Source organism: Piliocolobus tephrosceles, chromosome 13 (assembly GCF_002776525.5).
Source record: "Piliocolobus tephrosceles isolate RC106 chromosome 13, ASM277652v3, whole genome shotgun sequence".
In the NCBI taxonomy this organism is placed as follows: domain Eukaryota; kingdom Metazoa; phylum Chordata; class Mammalia; order Primates; family Cercopithecidae; genus Piliocolobus; species Piliocolobus tephrosceles.
The window spans coordinates 106435375-106461979 of NC_045446.1; the positions used below are offsets into that span (position 1 = coordinate 106435375).

Here is a 26605-nt window from a genome sequence, read left to right on the forward strand (position 1 = left end):
TTCTATCCTTTGTATATGCAATCCTTGTCAGTTTTAGACACTGAAAATATTTTCTCCTAATCCATATCCATTTTTAGCTTTGACTATGGGATGCTTTGCCAAATAGAAACCTTTAATTACAAAGTAATCAAAGCTATCAAATCTTATGCATTGTGCTTTGGGATCTTATTTAAGAAATTCATCTTTACCCCAAGGCACAAAAACATTTGCCATTTGTTCCTACTAGCTGTGTATCATGGTATCGTTCATTTAGGTCTTTAATCACTTTGGGATTTTTGTTTTATATGGTATGAGGGTTCAACTTTATTTTTGTCCATATAATAAGTCAATTTTCTGAGCACTATTATCCATCTCTTCCCTACTAACTTGTGACACTACCTTTATCATACACCATGTCTCCAAATATCTGTGTGTCTATTCCTGAGCCGAGTTTAGTACTAATTCCTGTTTTCTCAAAGGAAGGATCTATCACTAAGAAAAGTTTTTACTCACACTGCTTTCTAGATTAGTGAAAAATTCAACCACCACCCCCCAAATCCCCACGGGTTCAATATTAGCCTGTATTCTTCCCAAAACAGAATACCCAGTTAAGAAAATAATTTAAAAAAAATAAATATATGTTTATTTTAAAAAGGAAAAGAAAAACCCTAACCAAGAACAACCCCTGGTACACTGAGAAATCAATGCTTCCTCTGAAAGCCAGCAACAGCCGGTGTTGTCATACCCAAGAAGTACAGGTACCTCAGTCCAAACATCAGGTCTCGAATATTCTTCTGTGGTCAAAACTGGCATTCAACAGGGTGCTGGTCTTTGTGGGCTCCAATTATTAGCACAGACAACTGTTACCGCTGGATATCTCGCTGCCTATGCCCACTACCACAGCTCAGCCACCCCCACAGCCTCAGGCAAGTTACATATCCTCAACACTCCATTTGTAGGCGAGTTCCTCCACTGCCTTCTTGCTGGCAAGCCTGGCAAAGCGCTTCTGTTCAAATCCATTGGATCTGCAATCAAAAGAGATATACTATTCAGCCAGAACCCTGAAAGAGACATTTATTTTAAAAGAAAGGGAAGAGTTCACAATATAATGAAAAGGGGGGAAAGTAAGGGGTCATATGAAAATATTTAAGGCATGGCCGGGCATGGTGGCTCACACCTGTATTCCCAGCACTTTGGGAGGCTGAGGCGGGTGGATCACGAGGTCAGGAGTTCATGACCAGCCTGAACAATATGGTGAAACCTTGTCTCTACTAAAAATACAAAAACTAGCTGGATGCCATGGCAGGTGCCTATAATCCAACTATTCAGGAGGCTGAAGCAGGAGAATCGCTTGAACGTGGGCGGTGGAGGCTGCAGTGAGCTGAGATCGTGCCACTGCACTCCAGCCTGGGTGACATAGTGAGACTCTGTCTCAAAAAAAAAAAGAAAAAAGAAAAGAAAAGAAAATATTTAAGGTATATGCAATAGAATCAAAGGGATAAAATATATCATTCATCCTTTTCTTGGTCCTTGTTCAGACCCTTCCCCCACTCTGACAGCTATTTCAAACATTTGCCACTCTTTTTTTTTTTTTCTTTTTTTTTTTTTTTTTGCCGGGGTCTCGCTCTTTTGCCCGGGCTGAAGTGCAGTGGCCGGATCTCAGCTCATTGCAAGCTCCGCCTCCCGGGTTCACGCCATTCTCCTGCCTCAGCCTCCCGAGGGGGGGCTGGGACTACAGGCGCCCGCCACCTCGCCTGGCTAGTTTTTTGTAGTTTTTAGTAGAGATGGGGTTTCACCATGTTAGCTAGGATAGTCTCGATCTCCTGACCTAGTAATCCGCCCGTCTCGGCCTCCCAAAGTGCTGGGATTACAGGCTTGAGCCACCGCGCCCGGCCACATTTGCCACTCTTTAAAAGCCCAGTTTTCTTTCAGCTGATGTCCACATCTTATATTTTGTCCATTCATTACAAAAACATTTATTGAATTTTGTGTATATACTAGGTACCATGGTAGGCACTGCATGAAAATGAGTATCACACAGCGCTTGTCCTGATGAACTCCCAGACTAGTAGAAGAGGAAGAGACAGACACTTAAACAAATAAATTAAAAGAACCGCTTAAACTCTGGCAGAAATACGTATAGGGTATCATGGAAACAGAATGGGTATCTTAATCAGCTTTGGGGAGGTATGATAAAAAGGTGACATGAGGGTTGAGCAAGAATGATCAGTACAGCACTGGGGATGGGAAGGGTCAGAAGGGTCTGGAGGTCATTTCAGAACGGAATAAGCAACAAGAACAAAGGCACAGAAATAAGAAGTGGCCTGGTATGTGTAGCAAACCAAAGGCAAACTGGTATGGCTGGAGCCTGAAGTACGACAAAGGGAACAGCCATGAGTCAAAATTGGAAAGGTAGGCAGAGGCCAATGCATAATGAGCTCTGCAGGCCATGGTAAAAAGCTTAGATTTCATCCAGAAAGGATAGATGTAAAGCAAGAACTTAAACTGCATTTCAAAGAGATCACTCTGGAGGAGATCTGGGGCAGGAAAATCACTGCAATGGTCCAGGCAACAGATGATGAAGACAATGATAAAGAGGGATGGGGCCGGGCGCGGTGGCTCAAGCCTGTAATCCCAGCACTTTGGGAGGCCGAGACGGGTGGATCACGAGGTCAGGACATCGAGACCATCCTGGCTAACACGGTGAAACCCCGTCTCTACTAAAAATACAAAAAAATTAGCCGGGCGAGGTGGCGGGCGCCTAGAGTCCCAGCTACTCGGGAGGCTGAGGCAGGAGAATGGCGTGAAGCCGGGAGGCGGAGCTTGCAGTGAGCTGAGATCCGGCCACTGCACTCCAACCTGGGTGACAGAGCGAGACTCCGCCTCAAAAAAAAAAAAAATAAAATAAAATAAAGAGGGATGGAAGAGAGAAGATACAGGAGGCAAAATTAGTAAGACTAATTAGTAGACTAATTGATTAGGTACACAAGGACAAAGAAGGAGGAGGCAAATTAGAGAGCACAAGAGTAGTAGCAGGCTACAGTAGAAGATGATGAGTTCAGCTTTAAATACAATGCATTTGAAATCTCTCAAGTCCAAATCAATAGAGAAACACATAGCTTAAATACACCAGACCAAGATGCAAATACTGATTTGGAAATCATGTACATATAGGTCATAGTTGAAAACATGAGTAGGTAAGAATCAGCCAGAGGGAGCACATAGAGTGTGAACAGCTAAAAATTATGGATGGAGCCCTGGGAAAGATTTAAGAGGCGCACAGAGGAAGAGGAGTTTGCAAAGGTGGCCCAAGAATGATCAGAGAAAAGAACCAGGAGTAGGGTGTCATGGAAAACAATACATGGGTGAATTTCAAGGAGGTAGTGAGTGGTCCTCAAATCCCTTCTAATTACCATGCATTCTCTTGGTCTTCTTATCTAAACTTCTTGAAACAGCCTGTATTCACTATTTGTTTCCTCACTTTTCATTCACTCCTTAATACATTAGAATCTGGCCATTGTTTCAATATACCACGGAACTAGCCCTTTCAAGTCATCAATGATATTCCTTGTTGCCAAATCCAGTGACTCCTCCTTCCTCTTCCCCAAATCAGCAAACAGGTCCCTCCAGCTCACCCCTAAGCACATTCCCACTTCTTATTCTCTTACTAACCATCCTTACTACCACTGCCTGAAGGTCATAGTTCAGACATTCATTACCTTTAGCCTGAGCTACTGCAAAAGCCTTGCATCTGTTCTACCTCCAATCTTGTGCCTTTCAAATCCTTTGCATTACTGCTACAATGGATTTGTCTATCTAAATTGCAGAGCTGTTTTTAATCCTTCCGTGGCTCCCCTTTACCTCTAGGGTGAAGACCAAGCTCCTCAGAAAGGCTTCCAGGGCCTTCTGTGATCAGGGTCTGCCAACCTCTCTCAACCATCTCAAACTTCATGCTATCCAGCAACAGCAAATTACTTATGGACCCCCAACCACCTGGTATCACCATGGTGTCTCATAGCCTTATGACTCTGCACATATAGGACCCTCTTCCTTTAACATCCTTCCTTTCCTTCTTATCTTGGCTGGTTTACCAATATCCCTTAAAACTCAGCTCCCATGTTTCATCCGTTAGGAAACACTTCCTGATCACATCCTCCTAAGGCTCAACTCACTCTTCCTTTGTGCTCCCAAAACATCTTGAAAATCTTCTATAGTAACATTAACTAAACAGCATTGAAATTGTCTTCTATTCTAGACTGAAAGTGAGCTCCCGGGCTCAGGGGCTCTCTCTCATTAATCATGGAATCCCTAGTACCTAGTACCTAGCTGCTTACACTTATAACATGTATGCTAAGACTTTCCCTTAAGGAATGAGTGGAGTAACGGAGGGCTTTAAGAAGGGAAACTTGGCCAGACATGGCAGCTCACGCCTGTAATCCTAGCACTTTGGGAGGCCAAGGTGGGTGGATCACCTGAGGTGAGAAGTTAGAGACCAGCCTGGCCAACATGGTGAAACCCTGTCTCTACTAAAAATATACAAAAATTAGCTGGGTGTGGTGCACACGCCTGTAATCCCAGCTACTCGGGAGGCTGAGGCAGAAGAATCGCTTGAACCCAGGAGGTGGAGGTTCCAGTGAGCCAAGATCATGCCACTGCACTCCAGCCTGAGCGACAAGAGCGAAATTCCATCTCAAAAAAAAAAAAAGAAGAAGAAGAAGAAGGGAAGTTTATTATAAATGGCATCCTCTCCAAACTTAGAAACATGGATGGTAGTCCAAAGCACTAAGGAAACCACTGTTTTCTACCTTGGTAATAAGGTCTTAAGAGATTTATACTAATATGTTAACACAAAGGACATATGAATAACAAACACCAAATACTAAGCAGAATCAGAAAACAAATTGCAGGAGAACTCACAGTGGAAAGAGCTTTGGACCAGAGAATCAGGAACAGAGTTCTAATTCCAGCTTTCTCAGGGAAACTGCATGCCTCCAGGCAAACTGCTTATTTATTGGGCTTCAGTTTCTCTTTTAATTAATAGGGGCTGGGTAATTACCTCATGGGTTTTTCCAACTGTAACATACTATATATCTGTTCTGGAAATATCCCCTTGCAGTGGGCCCAATAGAGACAAAACTAGGAAAGATGATGAAAGATGAGTAACAGAAAGAAAGCAAGGGTGACAAAGGGAAATAAGAGGAGAAATCTAGGATAAAATCAGAACAAGAAGTAGAAAAAAGCAACTGAGAAAGATGAAGACAAATTAAACACTAGTAAAAAACTAGGTCAGGGAGAATTCTAAGTTTTGGGTCCAAAAAACAAAAAACAAAAACTCGGTAGCAGGGAACATCTGTAGGGTTGTGCTATAAAAAGATCTACTTCTGGCCGTATGTATGGCAAATGAGTATTCTGAAAAATCCTCCTTCTACCAAAAGCCTACATACTTTTTGTAGTTCATGTAGTGAACCGCAAACGGAACTAGTAAGCTAGCCTGTAACCACAGCTACCCTAAAGATATCTAACAAGATGAGGAACTATAGTCATCTTATAGACATCTGCCAATATCAGAAAAAAGAGTCTTACATTTTTTTATTCTAGAGATGGGGTCTCACTATGTTGCCTAGCCTGGACTTTAATTCCTGGGTTCAAGGAATCTTCCTGCCTCAACCTCCCAAGTAGCTGGTACTACAGACACATGCCACCACACCTGGCTGTTGGATTTTGATGGCACCATGAGGGACAGAAGACAATGCCTTAGGCCCATATAAGGTGGGGAGTTAGATTCTAGACACTGCAGAGTAACCTGAGCAGACTAACCTATCCTCAGTTAGCAACCATAAAACCTAGACAAAATAAAGAAATACAGGTATTTGAACATGTGGAAGAGTGACCAAAAGTAAGTATAAACTGGATGAAGTCTATATATGAGAAGAGATTTGCTAGAGGGCAACTTCCCAAACAGCACAGCTCATGAAGGCAGAAAGCCACAGGCTTACTGGCTTGAGAAGTTAGTGCAAAGTGGGCAGAACAGCTAGGAAATTAGGAGGGAAATCTTGAAAGAGAAGGAACTACAAAAGGGATGAACCTCAAAATCTACATACAAACCCTACTCAAATCCTTGGCTAACTGTTAAACAACACATGTGCAGAGAAAATACCATCAGGCCAATAAAAAAAAATGGCAGCTAGAAACTAAAAGAACTGAGCAGAGATGGACCGCAAAGGAGACAGTTTGGAGTTCAGCCATGTTAGCTACCTGCTAGAATAAAAACCAACACACTTAAGAGGGATACAGTGTAACAGAACTCAAAGTCTCCACAGTGAATCATTCATGATGCCTAGTAACAATTTTAAAAAGTGACCAGACAGGTAAATAAACAGGAAAATGCAATACACATTGAAGAAAAACCAGTCAATAGAAAGCAAATCCTGTGGTGAATCAAATGTTGCAATTAGCAGACAGGACTTCAAAGCACCAATTATGTATCATAAATATTTTCAAGAAGAGGAAAATGTCTCATAATGAACAGATGGGAAATCTCAGCAGAGAAATGTAAGCTATTAAATGGAAATTTTAGAGTTGAAAAACAAACCAGCTAAAACAAAAAATCCACAATTGATAGTAACTGATAGAAAAATACAGACACAAAAAAACCCAGAACATAGGTGATCTAAGATCTAAACACTATTAACCACCTTGACTTCACTGACATTTATAAAATACTACCTTTTATAACTACAGAATATACGTTCTCTTCAAGTGCAAACGAAACATTCAGAAGATAGACTACATACTGGGCCATAAAACACATCTAACAAATTTCATTTGTATTACTGTTTTTTGAGACAGGGTCTCACTCTGTCATCCAGGCTGGAGTACAGTGGTGCAATCACAGCGCATTGCAGCCTCGACCTCCCTGGGCTCAGTGATCCTCATACCTCAGCCTCCAGAGTAGCTAGGACTACAGGCGTGTGCCACCATGCCCGACTAATTTTTGTATTTTTTTGTACAGACAGGGTTTTGCCATGTTGCCCAGGCTGGTCTCAAATTCTGAGGCTCAAGCAATTTCGTCTGCCTTGGGCTCCCAAAGTGTTGGGATTACAGACATGAGCCACCGTGCCTGACCAAACAAATTTCAAAAGATCAAAATATTACAGTATATTATCTAACCAAAATTGAATTAAATTACAAGTAAATAGCAGTAAGATATCTAGAAAAGTCCAAATATTCGGAATTAATGCACTCCTAAATAACCCATGGAGCAAAGAATAAACCAAAAGGATAATTAGAAAATATTCTGAACAAAATCCAATATACATTCCTCGTATGTTTATTGCGGCACTATTCACAATAGCAACGACTTGGAATCAACCCAAATGTCCATCAGTGACAGACTGGATCAAGAAAACGTGGCACATATACACCATGGAATACTATGCAGCCATAAAAAAGGATGAGTTTGCGTCCTTTGTAGGGACACGGATGCAGCTGGAAACCATCATTCTTAGCAAACTATCACAAGAACAGAAAACCAAACACTGCATGTTCTCACTCATAGGTGGGAACTGAACAATGAGATCATTTGGATTCGGGAAGGGGAACATCACACACTGGCGCCTATCGGGGGCGGGGGGAGGGATTGCATTGGGGAGTTATACATGATATAAATGATGAATTGATGGGTGCTGACGAGTTGATGGGTGCAGCACACCAACATGGCACAAGTATACATATGTAACAAACCTGCACGTTATGCACATGTACCCTAGAACTTAAAGTATAATGAAAAATAAAAAATAAAATAAAAAAAAAACTCTCAGCAAAACAGGAATAGAAGGGAACTTTAACTCGATAAAGGGTATCTACAAAAAACCTACAGCTTACAACACACTTAATGGTAAAAAACTAAATGTTTTCCTCCTGAGATTAGGAACAAAGCAAAGATGTCTGCTCTCACTACTTCTATTCGACATCTGCACTGAAGTGCTAGCTAATGCAACAGGGCAAGAAAAAGAAGCAAAAAGCATCTAGCTTGGAAAGTAAGAAATCAAACTGCATGCAAAGATGGAACAACCCTCTAGGTACAAAATCTGATGGAATCTATAAAAAAGCTATTGTACAAAGTGAGCTTTACCAGAAGGAAAACAACTGACAATACAGTGTAACAGAACTCAAAGTCTCTACAGTATATCATTCATGATGTCTAGTAACAATTTTAAAAAGTGACTAGATAGGTAAATAAACAGGGCAATGTAACCCACACTGAAGAAAAAGCTGCCAATATAGAAACCAATCCTGTGGCGAATCAAATGTTGCAATTAGCAGACAGGAAGGACTTTAAAGCACCAATTATATATCATAAATATTTTCAAGAAGAGGAAAATATCTCATAATGAACAGATGGGAAATCTCAGCAGAGAAATTAAGCTATTAAATGGAAACAGCTCAAGCAATGGAAATGCCAGTGATAACATTTAAACTTTCAAGTGTAAATTAGAATTCTGAAAAACTGTGAACTCTTTAACTTCCCATTATTTAAAGATTTTTGTGATGAGACCAGAAGTGATGTTAACAAAAGTGACTTTCTGATATTGTATAGTGGAAATATGTCAACATTTGGAAGGTCTGAAAAACTCAGCAAACCAATATTTTACAAATGACCAATGCATGATGTTATAAAATCATGCATGGGTAAAAGATCCACTCAGAGTACTAAAAAAATTAATATAACAGTAATGAAAGTTCTTTGATCTGGTTTCAGGTTCCACATAGCTCACCTTTAAGAAACCAGCACTTGTTGAGTTTTTGTGTTAACATTAAGAAATATAATATGCCTTCTCTTTCTAACTACCTATGTGTGAGGCTAAATTTTCTTCCTATACTTCAACTGAACACCATATCACAGCAGATAAATGCAGTCAAGTTACCTACTATTAAGTCAGACATTAATGAGATTTGCAAAAATGTAAATCAATGCCATCCTTCTATTTTTTCACTTGGAAAATGTAATTATTTTTCATTTAAAAATACAGTAATTATGGGTGCAGCACACCAACATGGCACATGTATACATATGTAACAAACCTGCATGTTGTGCATAGGTACCCTAGAACATAAAGTATAATAATAAAAAAAAGTTATTATGTTAATGTAATTAGTTTATTATTTTTTAGAATGAATAAACACTTTTTAAATGTCTGAGTTTTAATTTATAACATGGTAAATATCAATATATATAATCCACATCAACAAAAGCTTTTTGAGGTCATCAGTAATTTTTAAGGGTGTAGGCCAGGCACGGTGGCTCAAGCCTGTAATCCCAGCACTTTGGGAAGTCGAGGCAGACGATCATATGAGCCCAGGAATTGAAGACCAGCCTGGCCAACGTGGCAAAAACCCCGTCTCTACTAAAAATACAAAAATTAGCTGGGTATGGTGATGCACACCCGTAATCCCAACTACTCAGGCCGCAGAAGCATGAGAATTGCTTGAACCCAGGAAGTGGAGATCGCACCACTGCACTCCAGCCTGGGCAACAGAGCAAGACTCTGCCTCAACAACAACAAAAAACAAGAGTGGTTGGGCATGGTGGCTCACCTGTAATCCTGTAATCCTGTAAACCTGGAATCCCAGTACTCTGGGAGGCCAAGGTGGACGTATCACCTGAGGTCAGGAGTTCGAGACCAGCCTGGCAACATAGTGAAAACCTGTCTCTACTAAAGATATAAAAAATTAGCTGGGCATGGCAGTGCGCGCCTGTAATCCCAACTACTCGGGAGGCTGGGGCAGGAGAATCACTCGAATCCGGGAAGCAGAGGTTGCAGTGAGCTGAGATTGCGCCACTGCATTCCAGTCTGGGCAACAGGGCGAGACTCCATCTCAAAAAAACAAAAGAGTGTAAAAGGATCCTGAAATTAAAAAGTTTGAGAATTATTGTGCTAGATACTAAAACAATGTCCTTTAGTAGGCAAGAGGAGATAGGATATAATACGTGAGTACACGAACTGACTCTGGATGGAAGCAAATATAGTTCATCCATCATAAGAGACAGGAAGTTAGAGCATGTGGGTACAGATGCTGGTAGGTAGACAGATGAGGTGGTAGAGGACTGTGAGACATTAAAAGTGACTGCCTCCTAAGACCGTAAAGTGAATAAAGATTCAGAGGCTACATTTTAAAGTCATATCACATAGAAGGCTCCAGACCACGACTCATCACTCGACCCCTCTAAACCTTAGAAAATATCATTACAAGTAACCAATGCCCAAAACAAAGGGTGTCTTATCTGAACCACCTGAGTTGTTTGTACAGAGCTTTAAAAAGTGTTATGAAAAGGAAACAGAAAGAAGAGTGTTCCCAGCATGAAAAATTAGGATTGGTGGACCTCAGATATAGAAGCAAGCAAAGTGCATGTTTTTCACCTTGTCATTAAAGCAGAGAATTAAATAAAGTGTGGAGCAACTTACGAGTGGTTAGGGAAGGTTACAGTCAGGTAGAAGAGAAAATAAAAAAGTAAGAAATACCCAGGCTTACCTGTCCACTCCATCCCAGCGATATCCGGGCCAGATATTAAATCTGTTGGGAGGAGGTGCTGGACCGCTGTAGCGAGGTCTCACTAAAGAGAGGAGTAAGAAAAAAGTATTTAGTTAATGACATAATTTAATTCAGAGCTGGATGGCAATGTGGGAATTTATTATTATTATTATTTTTTTTTTTTTAATAGAGTCTCACTCTGTTACCCAGGCTGGAGTACAGTGGCACAATCTCGGCTTACTGCAACCTCTGCCTCCTGGGTTCAAGCGATTCTCGTGCCTTAGCCTCCTAAGTAGCTGGGATTACAAGTGTGCACCACCACGTCCAGCTAATTTTTTTTGTATTTTTAGTAGAGACGGGGTTTCACCATGGCCAGGCTGGTCTCCAACTCCTGACCTCAGGTGATTCACCCGCCTCAGCCTCCCAAAGTGCTGGGATTACAAGCATAAGCCACCGCGCCTGGCCCAGAAAAATTTTCATATAGAAAGACCAGTTGAGTTGAATCTAAACTCACAAATACAATGAATTTAAATTATTTGGGAAATCCTTCCTTGCATACAGCTATGTAACAGCATCCTAACGATTCTCTCTCTTCATAAGTCACCTCCAGCTCTGCTGATTCCCAGAAGTCCCACCTTTTTTATTCTTGTTCTCCTTGGCCTTATTCTTCTTGATGAAGTTGGCCATGGGGTCCCCCTCTCTTTCTTGTTCTCTTAGCATCCTATCCAGATCTTCGTCATCAATATAGCGGGCCAGAGGCTTTTGCATCTCTTTCACTGCATCCTCCACATTTTGTTGCTGTTGCCGGCTCTGGGCAAGCCTGGGCAAAAAAGAACCAAGAGTGTTTGCTATGACATTTCCACTTCTACACAAGATGGACCATACTGCTAAATTTGGAGACTCTCCTCTTTCTAGTAGTACCCTAGGGCAAATACTGAGCAGGTTAAAATTCCCAGAATATCCACTGGAAGTGTGGAATATATCAATATCCTAGGAAGAAGATTCAGCACACCAAATTTCCCATTACTGATAACAGCTCTGAAGGCATAATAAGAAAGTGAGTGATCAAGAAGAGCAGAGAAATGACTTGTTCCAGTCACTGCCATCTTGTTTACCCTTTCAGTGGTTCCCTTACCCTTTTCCCCACTGGGCATACAGCTCATCTCTCTCTGAGTCCTTTTCTGCTTTCCTCCTTTGTTCTAAACGTTCCAGTTTCAAATTCCTCTTACGACCGGACTTATCTCGAAATACGGTTTCAGCATATTGAAATTCAGCTGCAAAGGAAAATTATACTCAAATATCAGGATCAAAATCAGAAATAACATTCTAAGAGATCAAATCAACCACTTGGGATTCTAATGCTAGATAAGAACTTCTGCAGCCAGACCAAAGTAGTTCCTACCAACATCTAGGTGCATATTGGCACTGGGCCCGAGAAATGGCATTTTTTTTTTTTTTTGATATGGAGTCTTGCTCTGTTGCCCAGGCTGGAGTGCAGTGGCGCAATCTTGGCTCACCACAACCTCCACCTCCCAGGTTCAAGCGATTCTCCTGTCTCAGCTTCCTGAGTAGCTGGGATTACAGGCATGCAACACCACGCCTGGCTAGTTTTTTTTCTATTTTTAGTAGAGACGGGGTTTCATCATGTTAGCCAGGCTGGTCTCGAACTACGGACCTCAGCTGATCCACCCGCCTCGGACTACCAAAGTGCTGGAATTACAATGAGTCACCACGCCTGGGCGAAATGGCATTTTTCAAGAAGGAAAGAAACACTGGGACTCACTGGGAAATTATAACCATGCATAAAACCAGAGCTGAAATCTGATAGCAATTAAAAGTTTAAAATATCAGGTACAATAAGCTAAATTAAAAAAAAAAAAAAATGAGCCTGGATTGGTCTCTGCACTTTCATATTTTTACCTTCAAATGCCATGGTTTCTTGATCCTGTTTCTTGAGCTCCTGCTGTTCTCGCTGTATGTCAGTTAACACCAACCCAGTTTTAGCCCCAGAATACATGTGTGCAGCCTATGCAATGGAAAAGGGAGCATCCAACATTAACGGGATGATGTGGCAGTAGGCTCCATGGGTACACAGTTAGTTGCATTTGTGTCTGATGACCAGCAATAATTAAACCTCAAACTCTAGCTTTACATTCTCATTAATTACCATAGGATTCAAAAACTATAAAATAAAATCAAATTTCATCAAAACCATCAAGTTTAAGAGTAAGGAGAAACACAAACTAACAATATGTTAAAGGGAGAGCTACACATTTGCATTTCTGACTTTTCAGAAAATAAACTGCACACATGAAGATTTTCTCTCAGGTCATCTGATCAGAAACCAGTATAAAGTACTAAGCCTTCCATTAGAGACCAACACTGATAAAAATATTCCATTTACAGTACAAACTCAAGCAAACCTAAGATCCTTAAATTGTGGATATATTTCAGGGTGATAACAAAAGATCTAACCAAATGAAAACTTTTTGCTAATTTCCACTTAGTATCAAGATAGCAAACCAGCCCATGAATGAAGCACACGGTATATCCTGATATCCTTAAGCAACCAAATTGGACTAATATTAAGTTGTCCATGAACTAAACAGATATATAAAATGTCAAGGGGTCCAGCTGAAACAGAGACCTCTTTTTTCCCTAAAAGAGAAGAATCTCACTCTCTGGGTAAAGAACAAGCTGGTCTACCCTGCCAGGACCAGTTTTCTTAGAGTCTTCTACAGACAAGATTTACCTGATAAGTCTGCACTGGGCAGAAAAACGCACATCACAGGCTCTATCATTCTGTTTCTTAACCACTCACAAATAAGATTCCTTTACTACTACCCATGTTCTTTACAATATAATTACTCAAGGTTCATACGGATTTCTGGGTTTTTTGGCTAATTCATCAAGCTTTACCATGAATTCAAAACAAAACATTGACCTTTCGGACAACATGATTTCTAAAAGTGGTTTCATATTTTAAGTGTCTGTTCTTAAGTTCTGGCTACAGAGACCTATAGTCCAATTTCTACTAGTAAATCACTAACACTAGATACTTACTTTGTCCCAGACACTGTGCTAAGAGTTTTACTCACACTGGCTTAATTACCATAACAACCTTACGCAGTAGGTACTACTATTATCCACAATTTACAGATAAAGAAACTGAGGTTTAGAGATATTAAGCATCTTGTCATATGATCCGTTTGACACATTTGTGCTCCAAACTCCACTCTGCAAATTACAGTCCCTAGTTTATTCCTAAGAAAACAGGCAGCTTTTCTGGACCTGTTAAAATGAGATTGTAGAATTAAGAGGCTATAAAAGCAGAAGCTACTTGGGAAATCTGGTATCTGTAAGTCCACCTGGGTTAGGTTATAGCCAGTTTGCCTTCAGAAAGAAAGACCTCCAAAGGTCCTTTTAACTAAGATTTACTACACTTCTAAGAGCTACATCCTTCTTCTTGGCTTCTCTGGGACATATATAAAACTGAGAGAGAAGAGTCACACAAAAAGAAGGACATGGCTCCTGAAAATCCTGACCTTCTTTCCAGGAGGCTGACTCCTTCGAGGCGGGGACAGGTCAGAATCAGAAGATTTGGTCCTCTGTCTCCTCCTTGGTGGAGAGAGGTCAGAATCCGAGCTCCGGTGTCTAGGTCTATTCCGTGGAGGTGACAGATCTGAATCGGAATCCTGGTGCCCTGGACTTTGTTTATGCCGTGGAGAAGAAAGGTCTGAATCAGTTGTTTTCTGGCAGTCACCTGGATAGGAGCAAACAATCTGTGTGACTCTGACGTCCCCTAGGTGAAGAACTTACATGAAATCTCCTATGGCTGGGAGAAGAACCTAGAAATTAAAGAATTCCTTTTATTTTATTTAATTTTATTTTTTTTAGACAGAGTCTCAGGCTGGAGTGCAGTGGTGTGATCTCAGCTCACTGCAATCTCCACCTCCTGGGTTCAAGCAATTCTTGTGTCTCTGCCTCCCAAAGCAGCTGGAATTACAGGTGTGTGTCACCATGCCCAGCTAATTTTTGTGTTTTTAGTAGAGATGGGGTTTCGCCAATGTTGGCCAGGCTGGTCTTGAACTCCTGACCTGAGGTGATTCGCCTGCCTCGGCCTCCAAAGTGCTAGGATTATAGGCTTGAGCCACCATGCCTGGCCAAAGAGTTCTTTAATCCCCTTGGAAGAATCTAAGAAAATAACTTACCAAGCTAATGTGCAATATTTATTTAGTTTTTCTATGAAGAATTATCATTAACCTAAACATAAGTATGGATGACATAGGAGAAGAGCAAAGTCAGAAACAACTTTTAAGACCAACAGGCAGAAGATGGCATTCTATTCCCAAGTGACCACTGACTGTAACTGGTGTGTAAGATCTCCACACACTCCCCTATGTCAGTAACCCCACTCATGGAAAGACAGCTCTCCATAGTGTGGCAAAAGTCAGCAATACCTAGAATTATATTCTGATATCCTCGGACTAAAGGATAACAAAGTGCTTTAATATAAAGTTAAAGTAGATCCTAGGAACAAAAGAGGGAGTAAAAAATGTAACTGCACAGGCCTAAATTCTAGTGACTATATAAGCGTCACAAGTCACCTCCCAAAGAGCATTCTGCAATATGTATCGACAGTCTTTAAAACGGCCACATCTTCTGACCCAGTACATCAACTTCTCAGCTTTCTAGGAAACCTATATAGAAGTAGTTGAATTTCCAGGAAATCTATCTAGAAGTAGATAAGGAAATAATCCAAAATGGGGACAACAGTTTATGTACAAGGATGTTCATTATAGAATTACAGAAGCAAAAACTTGGAAATAACCAAAAACATTGTTTATTAGGAAAATGGTTAAATTTGTGTAATGAAACACTATTAAAAATTTTATTAACATAAAGATGTTTTTATGGCCTGAGGAAGACTGTTAAGAAAGGAGAGCAGGCAAGATTGCACATGCAATACAAACGTTCTACATAGCCAGAGCTTAACTATATAAAAAAGGCAAACCAAAAAAGACTAAGATGACCCTGGCTACAACACTAATTGCCTCTGAATGACAGAATTTTGTGTCACATTTTATCTTTATACACTTCTGTACATTCTAAAGCTTCTGCAACAAATAAATTGTACTTTTCTATGGGGTGGGGCGAGTACATAAAAAGATACATGAAAACCTTCCTCCCTGCCACCATAATTCTTTAACCCTCCCAAACCCAGCCTCTCACTTTTCAAAACTTTCCCAAAGAAACTCCATTCTTATACCTAATAAAACAAGTAAAGGGCCAAAAGAAAGCTCCCAGGGATACATCTGTCCCTCTCATGGACAGTCATATGCTCACCTTTGGAATCAAACTGCTTCTTGTCTCCAAAATGGGATTTTGTTTGCTTTTTTCGTGGAGGAGAGAGGTCAGGGTCATACTCATATTTGCTGTTCTTTGGGAATGACGAATGGGAGGCTCCTGACTCCTTCCAATGTGGAGAAGTCTTGCTAGAGGCTCTTTCTGGGGCTTTTCCACTTTTGGTTCTGGGTAGGGAATGAGCGACAGTAGGAGCCAAATCAGGGGAGTCATGATGGGCCTTTCTGAGTTGCTGTGTGTCTGAAGAGCCAAGAGTCCTCCTAGATGTGTCAGGGGTGTTGTTATGGACCCTTCTGGGGGTAGAGATATCTGAGGAATCATGACGGGCTCGCCTAGGAGGAGAGGGATCTGGTGAATCATGACGGACTCTCCTAGGTGATGCACCTGAAGAATTATGCTGAGGCCTCCTGGGAGGAGAGGGATCTGGAGAATCATGACGGGCCCTCCTTGGAGGTGAAGTGTCTGAGGAGTCATGATGGATCCTCCTGGGAGGAGATGTGTCTGAGTCATGACGAGCCCCTCTGAGGGGAGAAGGATCTGGGGTGTCATGATGGGCCCTCCTAGGAGATGAATCCGGGGTATCATGACAGACTCTCCTAGGAGATGAATCCGGGGTATCATGACGGACTCTCCTAGGAGATGAATCTAGGGTATCGTGAAGAAAATGCCTGTGTGAGAGTAGGTCTTCATTGTGGCCTAAACACAGAAAACAAAGAGTCAGATTCCCACAAATGCTCTGTCCCTCTGTCCACCCCCACACCCAGTTTCAAGACATGCTCCAGCAGCACATACCTCAGAACTGCTCAAAAAGCCCAAAAGGCCTGCACAGTTTTCTTGCTTAGCGGCCGCAAATCACCACTCATGAATATCTTAAGAATAACCCCTCCGCCTACCAAGTCATAAATTTGCAAAGCATTTTCAGTACATTTTTCATATTATACCCTTTAAGGTAAGCAGGGCAGGTACCCTTGTATTATGAACAGAGCCTCTGTTTTCAGCTGAGGAGCTGAGCAATTTCTTACCCAAGGTCACAGCTACTAAGATGAAGACACAGGCTAGAATCCAAGTCTTCTAACTCCCAGTCCAATATTCTTTCTAAAACCTCATTTGTGCAGAGTTCCCAGCTAGTGGCCCCTACTGATATTTTGACTAGATACTTTATAGTTTGTACTCACTCCTCTTTCAAAAGGTAAATTGACTAAAACGGTGAATATCAAAATAAAATGCTGTTAACTATTTAATCCATTTCACTGTGCTCTTTGTTAGAGAGGGGAAAAATCACAAAAAAAGAAAGGAGCAAGTAATTACCAATCACCTACTGTGTGCCAATGTTTTATAAAGATTACCTGATTCAATTCTCATAAGCCTAGGACATAAATATTGTCATTTCCATTTTATAGATGAGGAAGTTAATACTCAGAAAGATTAACTTGCCAAAGTCATATTGCTAATAAGTGGTGGAGGAATATTTAAATTCAGCTCTATTTGACTCCAGAGTCCACGTGCAATCTTTAAAATACGTAAATCTTTAAAGTTAAAATACAAGTCTGAGACCTTCCATTTTCCAAGGCACCACAGAATGAAATACCTATAGCATCTGGAACGCTTTCAAACTCCAGTTCTTCCTCTACGTCTATCTCTTGTCACTGAGTTCCATAGCCCAAATAAAAATAAAGGCTGGGTAGAAACCAATGAATACTTGTTAAATGAATGAATTAAAACAAGTCAACTCCTTTACTTTGGGGAACAGGCCTATCTGATTGGAATCCACTCCACAGAGAAAAGTATGATGTCTGTGGGGGCCTAACAGTAAATCTGAAGGAAGTAAGGGTCAGAGATTGGTAAGCGTATTTCCAGTAACAGATTGGGATGGGGAAGTGAAAGCAAGGCAGAAGAAAAGGAGTGAAGGAGTGAGTGAGTGAGTGTGTGTGACTGACTTTCTAAACATTCAGATACAGAAAAGCACTGTGTGTGTGTGTCTGTGTGTCTTCCTAGACAAACAAGATATGGAGACCAAAAGATTCTCTTTGGAAAAGAATTCTGATTAGGCTACAAAAATCAAATGCCTACTAGCAATTAAACAATTCTACAGATATTTATTAAAGGCAGCTCCTTGTGCTAGACAGGGGACTATCATGGAAAATAAGACCAGTCTATGCTCAAACAGATGTGACACACAAACGCTTTTTATCCAAGTCTCAAGGACTCAAATTTTTTTCAAGAGAGTTAAGTTATAAATATTAGCTTCCTAGAGTCTAAAGTGGGCAAGTGGAGGGTAATGCACTGTAAAATACCAATATTTAAGGAAAGAAGAGAGGAATTTACTAACAAAAACAGAACAAAAAACATTGGTCCTTGACCCCCCAGAAATGAGTTGCTTCATTGTAGAAGAGGACAGTGGCAGCTAAAGTCCCCAAATTCTGTTCCTGTTTCTTCTAAACTCCTCCCAAAGTCTTGCCTATATACCAAGGGCTCTCCTATTCTGAGTCAAAGAGGAATGTGTGCTCACAGGCCTCAAAATTAGTCACCGACCTCAGTAACCCTAATGCCAAAATACAAGAGAAAGAGGAATATCTGGTCTCTAAGTTCCTATGTCTTACTACTTCTGAAGAAGTCCAGCTTCCTTTTTCCTGCTTTATTTTTCAGGATCAACGACATACTAAAAAAAACTATGCATACCTCTAAAAGAAAAGTGTAGGAAAGAAAAAAAAGACCTCCCCTACTAATGGAGATTTAGATTTATCTATTGTTGAAACTCACCTCCCAGAAGCTTCCATTTGGCACTGGAACGAAAGGCCTCCATCTGCTTTACCTCTTCTGGCCGCTCATCCACAAACTCTGCCACCTGTGGGAGTAAAGATTTCCTATGCTGAGGAAATCCGCAGGATCCAGCCAAGAAGCACTGTCTCAAAAACCTGAAGTTACAACCATTCCGATTCCTAACCTAAGGGCGCACACATATCCAACATGGTCATGAAGAAATAAGTAGGGGTCTTCAGTTATGCTAGCTCCATAAGCACCTGACTGTCACTGTATTGGTTGAATTGTAGATCCTTCTCTAATTAATCAATTTCCCCGCAAAGGTTAATTTCTTTCATTACAAACCTTTTTATTAACCTGCTAGGTACACGACAGCCACTTGTAAGCTAACACTAAATTCCTATTACGCTTTTACTTCTACATTAAGAGTGAAAACATAGGTGGCCCCCCATCATGCCTAGCACTAATCAAGGACTTTGGGTTTCTATGAAACCTCTCTTGTTGTAGGTAGTCACAATAATAGGTTTTCTTGAATACAACCAAAAAGAACCACTGAGATGTACACAGAATCATTAATCTTTAAGAGCTAAAACCACATTTCTTATCTTCCAAACTTCCGAACAAATCAGAATCTTCTCTATAGTATTCCTAATAAATGGTCACTCACCCAATCCCTTCCTGACAAGGACCTCATTATCTTACAACGCAGTCCACTGCATTTTTCAAAAATGGTAGAAAGTTCTTAGTTTTACTGGTCTCATCTCTATCTTCCTATAACTTCTTTGAATTGATTCTAGTTCTGACCTCTGATGCAACTGATCCCTTTTCCACATGACAAATTTTCAAAGAATGATGGCATAATAAATCCTGGTTATAGAGTAGCAACTATGTGCAAGGTACTGTGTTTTCCTCATATAATCTAACTTGATTCTCACAATAACCCTGCAAAGAAAGGCTCCACGCTACTGAATAGCAAACTGACTCAGAAAAGTTAAGTAACTTTCTCAATGTCACAAGCTAACAAGTGGCAGAACTGGAATTTCAATCCAGGTCATAACAGCCCTCTACTTCTCCGAAAATCCTACCATCATTCTTCATATAATCCAGTTTTGAGATCTCTCACTGAGCATTAAAAGCAAGGTTTCGGGCAAGATGAATTAAGATCTAAATCCCAGTTCTGCCACTTAGCATTTGTGTAACCTTTGGTAAATTATTCTAAGCCTCAATTTCCTCATTTGTAAAAGTGGGATTCAAAGGATTGCTATAAGGATCGAATGAGATAATTCACGTAAGCTTAGCCATGCGTGGTACATGATAAATGCTCAATAAATTACACCTATTAGTTATTCCTGTGCTGCCACTGCTATCATAATCATCATCATCGTTTTGTCATTATTACTGGTGGTGGTGGTGGTGATCTTGCAGTTAGAAAAATGAATTCAATAATCAAGATCTGTTTTAACCAATGCAGAGAGCATTGACACTAAAGCCTCCTTTGTTTAGGTTTTTGAGCCATCATAAAAGCAAGACAATATCATAAAAGAAAATGGCCAGGTGCGGTGGCTCATTCCTGTAATCCCAGCACTTTGGGAGGCTGAGGCGGGTGGATCGCTTCAGCCCAGGAGTTCATGACCAGCCTGGGCAACAGAGCAAAACCCCGTCTCTACTAAAAACATGAAAATTAGCTGGGCATGGTGGTAGGCGCCTATAATCCGAGCTATTCAGGAGGCTGAGGCAGGAGGTTCGCTTGAGCCAAGATCGAGCCACTGCACTCCAGCATTGGTGACAGTGCAAGAATCTGTCTGAAAAAAAATAAATAATAAATAAAAACTATTATGAAGTAAGTGAAAAGGCAAATGATAAAATACACCTACAACATAAGCCTAATGAACATATAAAAAATGATTCATTTCACTAGTGTTAGAAGAAACTGGGCCAGGCACAGTGGCTCACATCTGTAATCCCAGCACTTTGGGAGTCCGAGGCAGGTGGATCACAAGGTCAGGAGATGGAGATCATCCCAGCTAACACGGTGAAACCCCGTCTCTACTAAAAATACAAAAAATTAGCTGGGCATGGTGGCAGGAGCTTGTAGTTTCAGTTACTTCGGAGGCTGAGGCAGGAGAATGGTGTGAACCTGGGAGGAGCTTGCAGTGAGCCGAGGTCGCGCCACTGCACTCCAGCCTGGGCGACAGAGCGAGACTCTGTCTCAGAAAAAAAAAAAAAAAGAAACTGGATACCATTACTCACTTGCTAAATCGGCATAGGTTTGCTATTGGTTTTGTTTTGTTAATAATTCTTTAATATCGGCCGGGCATGTGGCTAACACCTGTAATCCCAATACTTTAGGAGGCCTAGGCGGGAGGATCACTTGAGCCCAGGAGTTCAAGACCAGACTGGGCAACACAGAGACCTCATCTCTACAAAAAATACACAAAATTAGCCAGGCATTGAAGTGCGCACCTTTGGTACCAGCTAGTCGTGGGGCTACGGTAGGAGGATTGCTTGCACCTGGGAGGTAGAGGCTACAATGGGCCATGATCATACCACTGTACTTCAGCCTGGGCAACAGAGCAAGACCCTGTCTCAAAAATATAATAATAATATTGACGACGTAGGCGAACTGGCATTCTCATTACCTCTAGTGGGAGTGTAAACTGCTGGCACCTTTTGGAAAGCAATATGGGAATATAACTAAAAAGAACCATACCCTTTGATCCATTCATTTCATATTATGGGAATAAAGAAATAAACTGATTTCTACAAATGATTTATGTACAATGATGTATGATATTTTAAAAGTGGAAACAGTTCATGTATCCAGTAATAGAACAGATTAAATAAATATATATAGTGAACTACTACATAACCAATAAAAATCATACACTCAAAGAATATTTTCAGGTCTTACCAAAGTATCTAAAACATATTATTTAGCAGAAGAGTAGACTCCAAAACCATATGTACAGTATGATCCCAATTATGTTCAAAAAAATAAAACACAAGCATGTATAATCTCTAAAGAGAAAAACCTGAAGAGATATGCATCCAAATATCAGCAGTTATCTTTGGATGGTCACAATATAAGTGGTTATTCTTTTAAAAACTTTAAACTTTTTTCAATTCCCAAATATTCTGTAATAAATATGCATTGCTTTCATAAAATTAAAAAATAACAACAAACATTGTTAATATTTATTTGTTCTGACCAAAACTAAACTGGCTCCCTAAGATCACTATTTTCCTTCTAATTACTAGCAAGCCCTCTTTTAAATAATCTATTTTAGAATTTTGCTGGGAATTAATATTAAATACTCATCTGGAATCCACCTTTACCACCTTTAGTGGAATTCAGCCTATCAACAGCTCTCCTTTCCACTTTGTTTCTCAGAAATTCTCAGCAATGGTTTCATGAACCACTGGGAGGTCATTTGCCTATGATTTTGTCCACCTGGCTCTTACTTATCCTTCAAAACTCAGTATTTACATCTTTCAGGATATCTCCCAGCAGAATACAAAGTATGCTACCTCCCCTGGGCTCTAATGGCACTTGGTACATATGTGAAATATCCCCAACATTTACCATACTGTTGAAATTTATTTGAAATTGTTTTTCATTCTAGGGTATAAACTCTAAAATATAGCTATGTTCTATTAATCTATGTATCTCCAGTACTTAGGCAAGAATATACAATTTGAAAGTTTGGTTAAATCAGTGAAAAAAAGGAGCAAATAAAAAGTTCCCCATAATTGAACCTCAGCATTGTTTTTAAGGAAGATTCCAACAAACTGAACCACAGCTAATTCACATCATTACTCTATCACTGATGTTGAGGAGTCCTCTCTCTGTGATCCGTCTCATTTCTAGGCTGATGGGCCCTCCATAAAGAGAGGAGTTGGTGTATAGGCATCAGCAAAGGAAACTATTTTAAACAGCTCTTTGGAAACTGTCACCTCTTTTCTGTTCTCAACTAACCCCCTACAAATCTACCCTGAGCTGGGAAAAGAAATTGAGAAACCTGGCCTGGCACGGTGGCTAACACCTATAATTCCAGCACTTTGGGAGGCCAAGGTGGGTGGATCACCTGAGGTCAGGAGTTCAAGACCAGCCTGGCCAACATGGTGAAACCCCGTCTCTACAAAAATACAAAACAAAAAAAATTAGCCGGGCATGATGACGGGTGCCTGTAATCCCAGCTACTCAGGAGGCTGAGGCAGGAGAATCGCCTGAACCCAGGAGGTGGAGGTTGCAGTGAGCCAAGATCACGCCACTGCACTCCAGCCCAGGTGACAGAGTGAGACTCCGTCTGAAAAAAAAAAAAATTGAGACGCTTGCTTCATTTCAAAATCCTGACAGCCCCAAAGATACTTACCACAGGCAAATCTCCATCATCTTCCTCTTCCTCTTTTTCTGGTTTACTTGTGGAGATAGCGGTCCAGCTCACATCATCATCCACAATCCGCATTCTAAATGAGAATAAGATCAAAAAGAGTCTTTCTAGGATAGCAGCCTAAAAACACTTATCTATTGGTTTTAAAATAAAAGTTCAAAATCCTACAGGATCCTGCATGGTCCAGTCTTTGTCTACAAGGTCATCTTAATCTCCTACTGCTACTTCCTTGGTTGAACACCTCCCTGGGTCATCCTTTGGTGCCTAGGAAGCAGCCAAGTTACTAACGCATCAGTTTTCACATATGCAGTTCCTTCCCTCTGCCTGATCTACTCTTCTCAATCTTTTTCTTTTTTGAGACAGGGTCTCACACTGTTTTGCCCAGGCTGGAGTGCAAGGGCACCATCATGGCTCCCTGCAGACTTGACTTCCCGGGGTTAAGTTATTCTCTCCAATCAGTCTCCTAAGTAGCTGGGACTACAGGCACGTGCCACTGTGCCTGACTATTTTTTTTTTATTTTTTGTAGAAACAGGGTTTAACCATGTTGCCCAGACTGGTCCCAAACTCCTATATGCAAGCAATCCGCCCGCCTCGGCCTCCCAAAGTGCTGGGGTTACAGGCGAGAGCCATCGCACCCGGCCTGGCAAACTTTTCTTGACTGCTTCCCCCGATTCCCTCACCATCCCCCACTCACTCAAGACTACGGACCCAGCCGGGCCCAGTGGCTCACGCCTGTAATCCCAGCACTTGGAGGCCGAGGCGGGTGGATCACGAGGTCAGGAGATCGAGACCTGGCTAACATGGTGAAACCCTGTCTCTACTAAAAATACAAAAACTTAGCCAGGTGTGGTGGTGGGCGCCTGTAGTCCCAGCTACTTGGGAGGCTGAGGCAGGAGAATGGCGTGAACCCTGTAGTTGGAGCTTGCAGTGAGCTGAGATCACACCACTGCACTCCAGCCTGGGTGACAGAGTGAGACTCCTGTCTCAAAAAAAAAAAAAAAAAAAAAAGACTGAGAACTCTTGTTAAAAACTCTTAGAATACTTCCATTGCATTTATCATAAAGCAAATACATCAATTAGTTGTGTAATTAGTTGCTTAAAGCCTGTATTCCCACTAAACTATAAGCTCCACAAGAACAGGGACTATGTTTCTTTTTGTTCACAGAGGCATCCTCAACACCCTACAGTAACTGGAATATGGTGTATTCAATAAATGCTTGTTACATGGATAAACAATAGTTGAGCCCCAATAATAACAATGACTGCCATGATGTGAAGTTATTCAAAAAGCCAGGGTCACTTAACGCAATCCCTCTAATCACAACCACCACTTCATAAAAGCATTATTATTCAGTATTATTCCCATTTTAAAGATAAGGAAACTGCAGCTCAGTGAGATGAAACACCTTGCCAAGGGTACACAGCCTATAAAGTGGCACAGCTAGGATTCGAACTCTGACCAGTGCTGCTCCAACACTCAAGCTACTTTCATCACATGGCACTGCCTCCAAAGGATCCACACAAGTCAGCGAAGCAGAAAGACGAGGACAATAATAAGGCAAGCACCAAACCAGAAAACAACATGGACTAGTTCTTTAGAACAATGTGACTTCACTGGGTATCTTAGTGCCTTAAAGTTACTGTAACAAAGTACCACAAAATTGCGTGGCATAAAACAACAGAAACTCTCACAGTTCTGGAAGCTAGCAATCTGAAATCCACGTGTCTGCAAGGCCATCCTCCCTGGAAAGTCCGTAGGGGAGAATCTTTCCTTGCCTCTCCCAGCTTCTGGTAGCCCCAGGCATACCTTGGTTTTTGGCAACATAAATCCAATCCAATCTCAGCCTTCATCTAGACATGGTCGTGTTTCCTTTGTTGCTGTATCTGTATCCATACTTCCCTCTTTTTAAAAGGAAAACAGTCATTTTGTATTTGGCACCCACCTTAATCAAGTATAACCTCGTCTTAACTGATTACATCTCCAAAGACCCTATTTCTAAATGTCACATTCTATGGGTGGAAAACGATTTGGTAGGGCCCACTACATTGGGCCACAAAGTTTTCCCATTTGAAAATAATACCCAGTTCATGGTATTGTTGTAAGGCTTAAACAAACATATTTAAATTTCTTATAATGTTGCCTGGCAAGAAAAGTATAACTATGTAAATGTTAACTTCTCTTGTTAGTAGGACTATTACTAAGAGTAACAGGAGGTGATCAGAGGTCTCTGATTCAGAACCAAGTCCTTGGGATTTGGGAATCCCCACAGGCAGGTACCGGGCCCTAAAGATCCAAGCACAGAGGCTTTGAATCCGCCCCATTTTTCTCGGGGCGCAATATTCATTCTCTATGGGAGAGAACGGAAGTCTACCAAGGCGGGAAAAGAGTAATCAAAGTTACAGCCCGGCTCTAACGCACTGACGCTACTGCTCAGAGGCTCGAGGTGTAAGCGGGGCGGCAGAGGCAATGCGGGGCCTCAAGCGATGTGAGTGGGGCCTGGACACAAGCAGGGGTCGCCGGAGAAGCCAGGAGACCCGCCAAGAGGAAAGGAGTCACCAGGCGACCGAGGGCGGAGTTGGGAAGGGTGAGGGGTGGCGAGTAGTCGCAGGCCCCGCCCCGGCCGGTACCAACTCACCCCTTGCCGCCGGCCCCGCCAGGCTTCGGCCGCTTTTTGCGACGCTTGCGACCGGACTCAGACCCCCGGTCGACGCCGGCATCTGCCCCGGACAAGTAACGCTTCAGATACTCGGCCTTGGAAAGCAGCGGAGCTGCCGCCATGGCAGCGGCGACGGCAGAGAGACAGGTCGGCGCTGAGGACAAAATGCCTCAACGCGTAACGGACGCCAGCCACCCGAGGGGGCGGGGCCAGGGCCGGAAGTGGCGGAGAGTGCTGAGAACCGCGCGGCTGACAGGTGGGGCCGCGGGGAATGCGCTCACCTTCGGGGCGTTCCACAGCCCTGGGACGACGCCACCAGGTTTCTTCTCTTCATCCACCCACCCACCCAACCGCAGCAAGCAGGCTGTTCTGTGAGGACACAACCTGACCCAAAAGACCCCGCCCCCAGAGGTTACCTAAACTGCAGAGCACGGGCAAGAAAGTGGAGGGCCACAGGCTGCAGCGTAGCCGAGTTTGAATACTGGTTCCATAGCTGGCTAGCTGTACGACCTCGGGCAAGTTATCACAAAGCGGGGAGAATCCCGGCACCTAACTCGGAATGGTCACAGGCTGAGATGACACTACTGTGTGAAGTCCGCAGAGCGGTGTTGGGCATATGGTCATCGGAACTATGTTCGTTACTTTTATAAGTATCTTTAAGTGGGGAGAATCTGCTCCACTAGGCTTCCAGGTACCTACCGTCCGAGAAGGGAAGCCAGAAAGTGCAAACCAACATAATTACTATGAAAAACGTGGTTTCTAAGACCTGTGTAACTCTTCTGGTATTATATTACAAGTAGCTCCCAGTTATCTTTTGAAGGAAACTAAAATTTTGACAATGAAAAGGACCTGGATCTATTTTTAGCATAGCAAAAGAGAGAAACGAGAATGAATTCTAATACTCAAGTTTTGCGGGGGAA

The 26605-nt window shown here is 41.7% G+C and overlaps 1 protein-coding gene across 1 annotated transcript; it reads right to left on the reverse strand.

Annotated features, from left to right (window-relative positions):
- Positions 1-596: 596 nt before the first annotated feature.
- On the reverse strand, positions 597-25864 carry BUD13 (BUD13 homolog). The gene is made up of 10 exons (XM_023208285.3): positions 25665-25864; positions 23010-23103; positions 18637-18721; positions 15859-16572; positions 14058-14275; positions 12433-12538; positions 11648-11786; positions 11148-11332; positions 10513-10594; positions 597-1004 (listed from the first exon to the last, which is right to left on the reverse strand). The coding sequence occupies exons 1-10, from the start codon at positions 25805-25807 to the stop codon at positions 911-913; spliced, it is 1860 nt and encodes a 619-aa protein (XP_023064053.1). The 5' UTR covers positions 25808-25864; the 3' UTR covers positions 597-910.
- Between the last annotated feature and the right edge of the window lie 741 nt (positions 25865-26605).